Genomic DNA, 13,974 nt, shown 5'->3' on the forward strand with positions numbered 1-13,974 from the left:
TTGGCTTGCCCATTGACTTTGTGGAGAGCCAGTTTGCAAATAGTGATTATGTGACACAGCTTCCATGGACTTTGTTATCACGAACTGGGCACTGAGTACCTGGACCATGATCATGTGATAATGAGGGTGCTGCCATGGCCAGAATTTTGAAGAATGGCCATAAGTAACATTTATTCAGCATTGCCATAATTTCAAACAGTCACTGAACAAATAGTTGTTAAGCAACATATACCTGTACTATATATTTAATGCTCCATTTTAATGCCGTTGCATGAAACCTAGTGCAGTGAATTTTGTTCCGTTAATTTAGAAGTAAGTACAGTATTGCATTCAGTGGGCTTAATTCTAATTCGTGTGAATGTGGCTGACCTTGTCTGGTCTCCATGAAATATCGGCTAGGTAGGGCAGCAAAAATCACCCTAGAAGAAAGAAATGGCCAAACATTTCAGTACTGTTGCAAGAAAATATATATTCACAAATTGCAATGGCTCTTGTTCATCTAGATTTACAGTTTGTGGATGAATCAGACAACATACAGTCATGCAGATTTGTTCAGACAATGGAACAAAGATTGCAGAGAGCATTTCAAGATGCTGAGAGGAAAGTCTTGAATACCACTAGCAAATTAAATGTTCAGGTAAAAATTCTTATCTTCATCAAATTATTACTATGTACAACAGGTGAAGATTCTTTGTAGGTCTTATTTCTGTCTGTTATCAGTATGATTGGAATGCCAATATAAATATATTTTATTATTACCATTTATTAAGAGAAAATTCATGATTCATATGATGACAGTTGTAATTTATTATTCATTTATCTTATTATCCTCCATTTATTGTAGAAACATAGAAGATGAAAGCACAAACTGCCCAAAGAGCTGTTGATTCAGTTCTACAGAGGAATTATTGAGTTTGTCATCTTGCACCTCCAACTATTTGGTTTGACTCTGCAACCAAACAAGACAACACAGATTTCAATGGATAATTAGAACTGCAGGAAAAATAATTGCTACCAACCTGCCTTCCATTGAGTATCTGTATACTGCACAAGCTAAAAAGAGGGCTGTGAAAATATCCACAGACCCCTCACATCTTGGACATAAATAGTTTCAACTTCTACCCTTAAAACCATGCTATAGAGCACTGCATATCAGAACAACTAGACACAAGGACAGTTTTCCCCATCACACTGCTCAGCAACTAATTCCCACAACGCTGTCAAATAATTTCCTGAGACTGTATTACTACTATTCTTCTCTTCCTTACTATTATCTATCTTTTTCCATTGATTACTATAACCATGTGCTTGTATCTTTCAATTTATATTTTTTACTTGTTTCCTAGTACAAATTGATAGCTTATTAGTAACCTTGACTATTACTAAGTGTTGTATCTTTTTATGATGAATACATTGATGGATGTCCTTATGTACACTGAGAATATATATACCAAAGACAAATTTCTTGGGTGTCCAATCATACTTGGCCAGTAAAGAATTCTATTTTGTTCTGTTCTGTTCTTTATTTTATCTTCTAATTTCTATTCTATTCTGTTCTATTCTATTATTTTCTATTTTCTTCTATTCTATTTTCTTCTCTTTGCTTCTATTCTATTCTATTTTCTATTCTATTCTCTATTCTATTCTATTTTCTTCTCTTTTCTTCTATTCTATTCTATTCTAGTTTCTATTCTATTCTTTATTCTATTCTATTTTCTTTTCTTCTCTTCTATTCTATTCTAGTTTCTATTCTATTCTTTATTCTATTCTATTTTCAGATGCTAAAAACCTAAACCATATACTCACTTCCAGATATGTAGTCATATTCTATATATTGAGTGGTAAAAAAATCAAAATAAAGTTTGATAGGCTCCTTTCTAGTTGACTAGTCATGCCAAAAATCCACAGGGACATGCCAAAGGAAAGAAGTGTCAAAAGTTTGGCTTGATAAGATTGATGGCAGAAATGAACTGTTTACTTTGTGTAGAAAGAGTATGAATCATATACAGTATTTACTTTATGAAAAAAAATACTGAAATCATAACAAGAATATTTATTTGGAATTTGAATAATTGTTATATGAGCAAACTGATCTATATTATTATCAGTTTGAACTTTTAACACCTTTTAGGATCATATAATTATATTCCTTTGTAAATATAATTTAATGGTTCTTAGAATATTATACCCTCTAAGCAGATAGAAAGCCAGCAATGATCAAGAGTCATAGGAGTGAATGGACCTGATGCCTGTATATTCCTCCCCTTACAATATTTTTGTCCTTCATCAGTACAGAATCTTGTAATAGCACCTTCCTATCGTAGATGAGATCTTTATCTCATTGTTTAAAAACAGTTCTCTTACATTTAGAATATGCCTGTAAGCAAGAATTTGTTTGGTTCTTTTAACTCATGCGTGATGCACAGCATATTTTGGGGGCATTTTTAAAATTAATAGAGACAAGGAAGAGTTATGTGTGCTCTTTTGCTTCTTTGAGCATCAAGAAAGGATGGCAGACTTGTCTGCCCCAGATGTTTGCTGCAGGTCTGTGCAATTAGACTTGCATAATATGCACTAAAAGCAGGTAGTAAACTTTGTGGGTATAACATTACTCTGTTGAATATGGCATTACCATGAAGACAAGACACGTGTCCCATTTGAACTTTCTCCACTCACTATTTGTTTTAATGGAAGAAACCTGAATGAAATATTGTCTCCTCCGTACATGGAACATGCCATTTTTACTTCTCTTGCTTGTTCCCGTTCCCATTTTCCCCCAATTCTACTTTCCATACTATAACATTGGTTATAATTTGTATTGTTGATAGCCCTTTAGATTAAATGGGTGGGGGGGAAAACTATTAGAAAAATCAGATTTGAATGTTTTGAATGTTCAGTTCTTAAAATTAAACATAACACCAGAAATGTTACAATTTTCTTTCATATATACAGGCAAATGGCCCATCATTATAGATACATCCAAATGGCCCATCATTATAGATAGAAAGAACGTGCTTCCAAGATGAATTTTTGTTTGTGGAATTGAAATATTCTTTTCTACTGCCTGTTGAGTTGGTTGGATTGTCTATCAAACGAGTGAAAATACCTGGGCGCATGTGTCTTTTACAATAATAGCATGATTCACATTCACCCTTGATTTTTGTAGTAATGTAATAATACATGGAAAGAGCAATAAATCAAAATGAATTTATCCACTTTGTCTCTATTGCAATTGTTTTATTGTTTTTCAGATCCTGAACACATCAAATGTGTCTCAGTCTGTCACTCTGTTTTATGTGGTGAGAAATGAAAGTACAGTCTTAAATGGCACAGTTTCAAGCAACCTTCTTAATCAGCTTTCAGCAGAATTGGTGGGATTCTATCTTACTTTTCCACCACTAAATATTGCTGACGGTAAGTCTTCTTTATATTACTCCCTATTTTATTGTTCTATCTTTATTTTATTCAAAAAAAAAAAGTTAAAATACAAATTCAAAAAACTTCAAAAGTTTATTTTTCAAAAAACCCAAGAAGAAATCACAAATCTCTTGCTGTAGCCTGGAATATGGCTGCGACGGAGGCTCTAGATCAAATTGTGCCTTTGTGACCTCTCTCTGGCAACAGACCCTGGAGGTCTCCTTGGTTTACTGAGGAGCTCCGGGGAATGAATCGCCAGAAGAGAAGTCTTGAGAAGCGTTGGAGAAAGACAAGATCCGAATCTGACCAAACACTTATAAAAACTCATATTAAGATTTACAAAGTGGAAATCAGGTTGACAAGACGTGCTTACAATGTCAGCCTGATTGCGTCTGCGGAATCCTGCCCGGCTGCCCTGTTTAGGGTCACTCACTCCCTTCTTAACCAGGGGGCAGTTGGGGAGCCCTTGCAGGGTAGTGCCGAGGCCTTTAATAAGTTTTTCGCAGATAAAATCACTCAGATCTGGACTGATCTTGACTCCAGTTGGAGTATAGAGTTGACTGACAACGAGGCAGTTGAGGTGACAGGGGCTTGTCTTGGTCCACCTGTTTGGAGCGAGTTTGACCTGGTGAAGAAGAATCTTTCTCAGTGGTAAGTTTAAGATAAAACCACTCTTGGTGTATATGATGTTGAAAGAGTAGGAAAAATTTGTTCCATCAACAAATGAACAGAAACAGATCCAACTCAGAGTTTATTTTGTAGCAAAGTAGGTCACTTGATTAGAATATGCATATTGCTCTTTTAAATCTATTGTTCAATGTTTATAAAAATTTGGTTGCCAGCAAAGACACCAATCTGGGGAACTGGTACTAATTAATTTTATTAAGCCCCTTCAGTCTTTCTTTTCAGATGCAATTTAAATAGAGGTTTTCCCCATATTCCCTTTTAAGGAAAGATGGTTGGCAAAGTAAACTAACATGAGGAAGAATCTTTCTTTCTCAGTGCCAAGGAAGGAATTATACATTTTCATGTTTCTTTTCATTATATTGCAGCCCTCTCCTGTTCTTTCACATAATTACTTTTTTTTGCTTTTTTGCTATGTTGTCTCATAAATCTGAAGAGCATAGAAGGTTCATGATTTCTCTTCTGTAAATATCAATCTAGAAAGAGCTTATTAATTTGCTACTGCATAATTTTAATTTATTGGTAAAGGCACAGAACATTTTCCTACTGTCATTTCCCTTTAGGCTGTAAAATCTCTTTCATACATGATTTAAAAAATCATAAATAGAATAAAATTGAAATTTACTTTTGATTATTGATTGCTCAAAAATATATTTCTTCTTACATGGCATATGTGAATGTTGGCACATCGTTATACCTGTCTTTTAAATTAAAAGGCTATTAATATTGTATTAATGAATGAATTAGCATTTATTTTGGACATATCTGTATGGATAGGTATTGTTATACACAATTATGGATCTATTGACTATGCACATCAGCTTTAAGCAACACAGTTTGCAATTTTCATCTTTCCCAGCATGGCCAAAACACGTGGGTGGTACCAATTTTGAAAATAGTTACTTATTGCACGTTGTTTGTGTATTATAACCTGCCCCCAAACTTGAAGGGCTCTTTGTGGCTTAGGGCAATCCCAGAATAAATCATACGCCAAGGTAGATGCTCTCATTCAGTCAATCAGGGATGAAAGCTCATCAAAGGAACAATACAATTTTAATTTCTTAATAGAATATGGACAAGAAGGAGGTTACATGAAGCTTCATGGAGAAAGAATTTTGAAACTGGAGTTGCTGCAGAGGAGGCCTATTGCTTAGTCTAAATATCATTCCCCTGTTTAGTGACTGCAATCCTTTCCTTAAATCAAAAGAAAAATATTGCAAAATGGTTGCTAAGTGAACATGTCTCTGAGGGAGAAAGAGAAATGCTGTAAAGAGGTTGTTGCCACCCCATTCAATATTGTCAATAATGACCTATGCCTGACTCCCCCCCCCCTCCTTTTTTTTGCCCCTCGCATGGTATAGAGCAGTATTTCCCAACCTTGGCAATTTGAAGATATCTGGACTTCAACTCCCAGAATTTCCCAGCCAGCATTTGCTGGCTGGGGAATTCTGGGAGTTGAAGTCCGAATATCTTCAAGTTGCCAAGGTTGGGAAACTCTGGTATAGAGATTGCTTAAACAGACTGTTTCCTGAAGTTGCTTTTCTGGGCAATATTGTGCTTTCCTAAATTTATTAACATTTCACAGTGAAGGATTTGGTAGTTATGCACACAAAATTTGGTCTTAAAGGTGTGCAAAGGTCAGATTTTTTTAAAAAATGTAACTTTGTATTTGCGAACAGTTATTAAATGAGGTAGCATCTAAACCAAGAGTACCTATGCCCCATGAACCTTGCAAGGAGGGGGGTTTCTAGAAGACCTGCCTGGAGGGGAGAGTAAATTCTGGTCTATATGACATTCTTCTCACTAGTTTTATAAAGACTTTTGTCTTTTCAAGAGGTATTTGCAAATCATGTGTGCAAAATAGGCAGGAATATCAGGTTTGCCACCTTGAATTACTGTATATAATAAAAAGGTGGAATAAGATATGGGAGAAATAAATAACTCTATTTTGAAATATATATATATAATCTAGAGTTTGAGCAAAATACATAATGTGTATACATAATTTATAGTGGTCAATCTAGAATATTAAAACAACTATAATGGGGTTCATGTAGACACATGAAGTAGTATCTTGGGGCCCCTTATTGCAGTCTGGAAGGGGATCTTCAAATCTTGTTTTCACAAATCCTTGACCATTTTTCTCCATAGTACCTTATTGTTCATTCATTTTCCAGAGAAGAGTCTTGTGACAGTCCTGTTCCTTGAATAGTTTGACCTCGTAAGAAGGCATACAATGAAGAAAGAAATACTTCTTTCAAAAGAAATAATTTATATAGGGTTTTTTTTGTATAGAATAACTCAGTGAGTGTTATTAGTGACCTAGAAGAAACGGGAATGAAGGAAGAAAAAAAGAAGAAATGAACAATTGCTGTCTCGAGAGGTTGATTTTAATTACTATTAATTCAAGAACTAATTGCTCCCTCAACTCCAGGAACTCTCACAACTTCATAGAGACAAGATCTGAATGAATGTAACAAGGATTCTATACTACAGCAAATTTTACTAATCCTAACTTGTGCCTAAATTTATACATGTAGCTCTGTTGCTTCTGTTTTGGGGAAGTATACTTTTTCCCCTTCTTTGCTTTTGGTTGCTTCTGAAGGAAAAAGGTCCAACTCCAAAATACTCCTTTAAAAAGAAAGCTAATCTGAGAAAAGGAAATTATTTTCCTGATTGGTCTATGGACATGATTTTCCCTGACTTCTGTTGTCTATGCCCATCACCTGGATGAATAGGATATCTAACATTTTTGTAATACTTTGAACCAGTAGTGGGTTGCAGATCCTGTCGCTACTGGTTTGTGTGTGTGCGTGCAACGCTTCTGTGCAGAAGTGTCCCAGGCAGGCGGGTGGAGCCTCCTACCACCGCTACTGGTTCACAGAACCGGATGCAATCCACCACTGCTTTGAACTGGTTTTTAAGTGGATTTTTCCCACTTTCACTATTATCACATTTTAGTTGTCTTTTATTTTTACAGTTACCCAAAACCTGCTTAGCAAATTTTGAAGGGAATTATGACTTCAGTTTATATGCCAGATAGGAGTAGCAATAAATTACACGCGGGCTTGATTTCCAAAGAACACCAACTCATATATTTTCTCCAGTGCACAATTTATAATGTAACCTTATAAAACTTATTTGGAAAGTATAGGCGACATGTGTGATTTTCCCTTTGTATGTGAGTTTGATGATCTGATTCTGGAGCTTATTGAGCGATTTAGAAATAAGGAATACTTGCATGCAGGGATTCCTGGTAAGAAAATGAAACTGACATTTTGCAGAATAAACTTTGTACAGCACAAGGAAAAAAGACAGTTTGGAAAATGTGAAGCTAAATGAGTATTTGATTGCTTTGTTTCCTGTTTTATTTTAAAGCACTGGAATATCCAAATCTCGATACTTCAGAAGCAACTAGAGATTACTGGGTGATTACAGGTAAAGAGTTATTTTTTTAAAGATAGCATTTTTCTAATTTTCTTACCTTTATTTTTTTTCCCTTTCTCACGAGAGAACCTTGACATTGTGAGGACTATTAAAATAAGCGTGACATCTGCCATTTTTAGGTGACTTTGCTAAGTATTAAATAGTCTGAGACTTCTGCAAATTATTGCTTTATTCAGTTAGGGTTTTTTTTTGAAAAAAACAACTATGAATTTCATATCTAAAAATAATATGGTCAAGGTTTACAAGTTTCAGAATCTTAACAAAAAAAAAAAAGAGATACACAAAGTGTTGATTTATAAATACATATTGGCCTTATATACATCTGGCTGTCTCATAGCAACATACCTCACTGTTCCTCTCAGCATGCATATGAGAAGGGTTGGTTTTTCCTTGCTAGTTCTCCTTTTTCAACAATCTGCCCTCTACATACTAAACAACTCTACCAGTGAGATTAATTTTCTGAGAAAATCCAATTTGTCTAATGGAATAAAATAAACATTCTGGGAAGAATACAAGTGGATTTGTTAATTTTTTATATTTTCCTTTTTGCTAAATCCTAGAACACAGTCGTTAAGAAAACCTGAACATTCTCAGTATGCATGGTTAACTACAAGTTGCATATTTTCTCTGCTTAAGCAAGGAAGAATATGGAACAATATTTTTTTCTGCAATGCAACTGTGTTTCGGCACAATTCATTCTTGCTGCAGTTTTATAGAGAAACGTGGAACTTTTTAAATCTGCAGGTTTTGTACAGCTGTGCTTTGGTTTAAATTACTTCCACAGAGAACACTTATCCCTTGAATTGAAACAAATACTTTGTTATGTAGCTGATTGCTTCCAATTTGTTTGGGCAGCAACATAAGTAGAAACCAGTCATTTCTTGGAGGGACAAATATTTCTTATGTTTCTGTGATTCCCAGAATCCCTGTTCTCCATTTCTCAATAAATAAGCTACAACTCTGTTTCTCTGGTCTTTTAGAGATTTTTTTCCTCTTTGGCTCTTTCAAGTATTGTATGGTGTTTTTTTAAATATACAATATTCAATATAGCCTAAGAAATGTACATGTGCAGATATTGCTTGTTATTTCATGATGACTTTTAACAATTGTGATTACCCATGAGAACATTTTGTCCATAATTTTATGATTATTTTTAACATGGCAATTCATTTTTTAAATTGTAATTGTCATCTGTTCATAATTTACAAGGGTGGTCTCCACATGGAAATCAATATTTAAATATATATATATATATATACCTATATAACAATAATCAAAGTAAAATGATGCTAATAAAATAACTATAACCATTTAGAGCACAGGTGAAAAAGCATATGATCTAACAGCTATAAAATGGTATAAACTAATGTCCACAATAGGATTTGTGGAATGTGCTTCCAAGACATTTTCCAATAAAAATGTTTTACAAATATGTTGCAGCATTAAGATATATTTTAAAGACCAATTAAAGGTCACACAGTACTTGTACACATGTACAGGCCCTATACTGGATTGAATATTGTATATAAAACACACACACACACACAAACAAACAAACAAACAAACAAACAAACACACACATGTGAAAGAAAAACATTTTTAAGCATATATATTTATATATTTTTAACTCACTGCTGCAGTATGTATTTTATTTCTGTTTTTGTAGTTTTACTGGGAGTTGACATTACATTGCTGGGGGTGAATAACCAAAGTTTTGCAAGACTCATGGAGCAGCGTTTAGCACCACTGTTCATGATGTCTCATCAACAAGAAAGACGATTTAAACGAGCCACTACTATTGGCAGCTTTACTGTGCAGGTAGAGACAATAACTGACAACAATTCTTAGGTTTTCTCCCTCTTTTTCAGTATTTTGGGGGATATCTACCATAAACTTCCTTTTGTAGTGAAGATTATGAGAAATTAAGGGTTTTTTGGTTCATTTTTTGGTAGGTTAAAATTAGAACAACTCACATTTGTTTTTTTCTTCATCTCTTTGTTCGAAAATGAGACGTGTGAAAATATATATATGTTCCATTGAATGTTTGGTTGCTAATGGGAAGATTTTTACGCCAATGTTTTCTTTTTTCTGTAGATAATATGAAATATTGTACCAAATATATTAATGTTTTTAGCACACCTGAATAAAGGGATTCCAGGTTTAGGGAAGGACTTTCCCTAATTACTGTTCCCCTCCCTTAGTTGGAAATCTGATTTGCACATGGTTGCATAAAAAAAAAATCTAAGAGCAAGATATTATTTGGTGTGTGAACCTAGGTGTCTGATCTGTTTTGATTATCTATCTATCTATCTATCTATCTATCTATCTATCTATCTATCTATCTATCTATCTATCTATCTACCTACCTACCTACCTACCTACCTACCTACCTACTCGATTTTTATGCCGCCCTTCTCCTTAGACTCAGGGCGGCTTACAACATGTTAGCAATAGCGCTTTTTAACACAGCCAGCATATTGCCCCCACAATCCGGGTCCTCATTAGAGTAAAGATTATGAAGTACCAAGAATCACTCAGATTAATTTAGTACTTAGAAACTGAAACCTAAGAGGAATGCAAATAAATCTGCACTGGGCTATTATGTGAACATAGATCAAGTGATTTTCATAGATAACAAGACAACAGTGAAAGTTCTGCTTATCTTGACAGGTGAAAAGACTAAGCCCACAATGCAAATCCTGGAGTTTAGTAGTTTTATACTCCTCTGTAATATAGAAGACAAATTTTGTATGTTTATTTTTGGTTCATCTATTTCTCTCAATAAATGAACTAATCCAAGCCAAGTTTTGTTTGTGAGCTTTCCGCCAAGGAAATCAATTCCTGAACAAAGAGTTAGTGTCTGGAATACTGAGATTTGTAGCCCTGTCTATGTATAACTTATCAATCTGGGATACAAATAAGTTCCCACTGGTATTTCTGAACTAAATAACTTCTTGAATATTCATGAATGTTGCAAATTTAATTGAAAAAGGAATTTAAATTTGCAAGTTATTTATAAATTAATGTTGTCTTTTGCAGGACACAGAAATGAACATATTAACATTACAGATGTAATTGCTTTCTATGGTTTTTATTTGTGTGTGTGTGTGTGTGTGTGTTTTTAAGATGGTAAAAATGCAGCGAATTCCAGGTCTCCGGGAGCCTGCTGAATTGACTTACTATACTTTACATAATGGGAAACCTTTGTTGGGCACAACAGCTGCTAAACGCTTGACTACGGTTGATTCACAAAGGATGGCCTTGACCCTGGGATATGTTGTTCAAGTACAAGCTGATCGTAAGAAATATTTTCTTTGCTACCCTCTTTCTCTTTTACATGTTTAATTGTAATTCTTACGATTGTTATGAAAATGTAACAAAAACCTAGTGCTGAGGCTTATTCAAAATGTTATCTTCTGTAGTTGTTTATTAGTTGCTTTTTTCTCTTTTCACATTCTTTAGAACAATAACATATAGAAGAACTTTCTGATAATATAGGATGTATGCATAAATATGTGTGAGTATATTATTTGTGAGATTATAATTTACCCTGATCCTTTGGATTATAGGAAGTGTAAGCATGCCATAATGATAGTCTAAGTGAAGAATCAAAAGAAATCTTGGATTCACCCTGTTTCAATGCAGTAAATGTGACATGGATTGTACAAATATATTAGTCTTAGTTTTGGATTGCACAGTGGACTTTACTTACAACCTGTTTTAGTGACTTCTTGCCTGCTGCCTCTGTTGGGTTTTTTGTTTTAGATTCATCTAACTTTTAAGAAATTGAGAGATGAGAAGCTGCATGTTATTATATAAAAGAAATATAGTTTAGATATAGGTTGCTTTGTTTCTTGTTAACTGAAATAAAGGAAAGAGCAAAGGAGGTATATAAGTTCTCAAAATCATTCATCTCTTGCTTCATTCAGTAAGACAAGAGGTTGACAGTCCAAACACACAACTGACGTCTAGGAAATGAGCAGGATATGGAATGTTGTTGTTATATAAATTTATTTATATATTTATTTACAGCATATTTACATATTTACAGCAGCACGAAGCTTAAAACTTCAGCCTGATGATGGTGAATGTGATTTCACCGAAGCGTCGCATAGACACTCAAAATATTACACGGGGCAAAACCCGAACTCAGAACAATCTACATACATATACCCGTGAAAATCTACGAAAACATATATATATATATATTTGTTTTCGTAAATTTTCACGGGTATATGTATGTAGATTGTTCTGAGTTCGGGTTTTGCCCTGTGTAATATTTTGCATGTCTATGCGACGTTTCGGTGAAATCACATTCACCATCATCAGGCTGAAGTTCCAAGCTTCGTGTTGTTGTAACAACAACACGAAGCTTGGAACTTCAGCCTGATGATGGTGAATGTGATTTCACCGAAACGTCGCATAGACATGCAAAATATTACACAGGGTAAAACCCGAACTCAGAACAATCTACACACACACACACACACACACACACACACACACACACACACACACTTATATGGTGTGATGAATGGTTAAGATAAGATAGAGTGTGAAGCTTTTGAAATTGGTATCTTGTCTGCTTATTTGGAAACTGAGAGAAGTATATAGATAACTGAATAATCTATTACAATACTTGCTGGTATAAAAGAAGAAAAAATGGCTGAATAAAACAGATCAATATCTGAACTTATTAAGCTAAGATTCTAATGCTTTAAAGTAGGTCAACATATCTTCTCCAGAGCAAGGCATTTTTAAATTACAGTTAAGCATTAGCTGTTTGTCTATAGTTTTGTCAAGACTGAAATTATGTATATTAATTGTAGATAAAGAAAGAAGTATATGATAAATTATTCTAACATTGCAGATAATTCCCATGTTTATTTCCAGATATTACAGTATATTCTAGATTGTAGAATATAATCCAACAAACAAACAAACAAACAAACAAACAAAGTATTCTGGAATGCATATTTTTTGTACCAGGAAAAATAGTAAACTTTGACACAAATGTGAATTAAATAATTGCTCACTAATATGTTCCCACATTGGACCCACTAGAAATAGGAACTGATATATATAAAATAAACTATTGAGCTAAGTATTATTTATGCAGACAGATAATAGCTCACCCAAATTCCTTTTGCATATCTGTGTATTGGGTTTTTTTTACAGCAGTGTTAGTATTTAGTTAAGCTACCTATGTTTGTTACTTTTTATGCATTTTTATGTAATTAGGACTATTATATTTTCAGAGGTTTGGAGCTGGTTTTCATAATAGTTGAAAACAGTAAGGTAATAAAAAGTGGAAAACTAATATGTTCTACCATCTCTATAGATATCAAGTGCAGGTAAAACTGATTTCAAATTAATTGGGAAATAGAAATATTATGAGAACATTTGCATATAATAGTTTAGCAATTTTCTTTTTTAGTTTATAACTATTGATTTTAGAGTACATAGGGAAGCTAAATAAACGGAACCAGTACGCATCCTTGTTTCACAGACCATTGAGTAAAGAAATCCCTTAGTTGTGTGCCTTCATCTCTGCTAGTGATTAACAGATTAACAGAGTTGGAAGAGATCTTGTAGGTCATCTAGTCCAACCTCCTGCCCAAGCAGGAGACCATATACCATTTCTTATAAATGGCAGTCCAAACTCTTCTTGAAAGCCCTCAGTGATGAACCTCTCAAAACCTCCAAAGGCAAGCTGTTCGATTGGTTGATTGTTCTCACTGTCAGAAAATTTCTTCTTAACTATAGGTTGAATATCTTCTTGATCAGTTTCCATCCAATTTAGCAATTCCTCAACACATTCAACATATTCTGGGTATTTATTTTTTCCTAAGAAGTTTTCACAGACCCACTTGAAGCTTTTCCAAGCTCTCAATTCCTTATCATTTAGAGTTCCTTCAACACATCATCTCTCCATAAGCTCTCTGATGTGAGCACCAACAAATACCCCTTTGTTTTGCTGGTGAAATGCTGGATTTCTGTGAAATATACTGGAACCCTTGTGAATTTGTCTTTGCCATGGCTTTCACAAAGTTTTTAATCAATCCCAACTTTATATGCAGTGGAGGAAGAAAACTTTTTGTTGGAGCAACTAAAGGATTATTGTGTCAACATGGAACATAGATGTTTCTCTGTCTCCAATCACATCGAACATAATGGTCTACTGTATTTCTACCATGCCATAAAACAAAAAACAGCAATATTTTGTGAAACCTCCTTGCATTTCCATTAGCAGACCAATCACTTTCAAATTTCCACTGATATTCCATTGATGATGCTTATATTGTACAGCATCCAAAACAACTGACAGATTCTCATAACTTTTCTTTAGATGACATGAGTGAGCAATAGGGAGTGATGGTTTCATATTTCCATTGTGAATTGAATTGAATTTATTAGATTTGTATG

General features: G+C 34.2%; 1 protein-coding gene across 2 annotated transcripts in view; it reads left to right on the forward strand.

Moving 5' to 3' along the window:
* Positions 1-13,974, forward strand: part of KIAA1549L (KIAA1549 like) — a 93,826-nt gene that overhangs the window by 8,490 nt on the left and 71,362 nt on the right. For both annotated transcript variants that reach the window (XM_070735474.1, XM_070735466.1), the window contains 5 exons: positions 504-637; positions 3,252-3,414; positions 7,480-7,539; positions 9,215-9,366; positions 10,675-10,846. In XM_070735474.1, the coding sequence (XP_070591575.1) occupies positions 504-637; positions 3,252-3,414; positions 7,480-7,539; positions 9,215-9,366; positions 10,675-10,846 (681 nt within the window). The remainder of the gene's footprint in view (positions 1-503; positions 638-3,251; positions 3,415-7,479; positions 7,540-9,214; positions 9,367-10,674; positions 10,847-13,974) is intronic.

This window comes from Erythrolamprus reginae, chromosome 1 (assembly GCF_031021105.1).
Source record: "Erythrolamprus reginae isolate rEryReg1 chromosome 1, rEryReg1.hap1, whole genome shotgun sequence".
Classification (NCBI taxonomy): domain Eukaryota; kingdom Metazoa; phylum Chordata; class Lepidosauria; order Squamata; family Dipsadidae; genus Erythrolamprus; species Erythrolamprus reginae.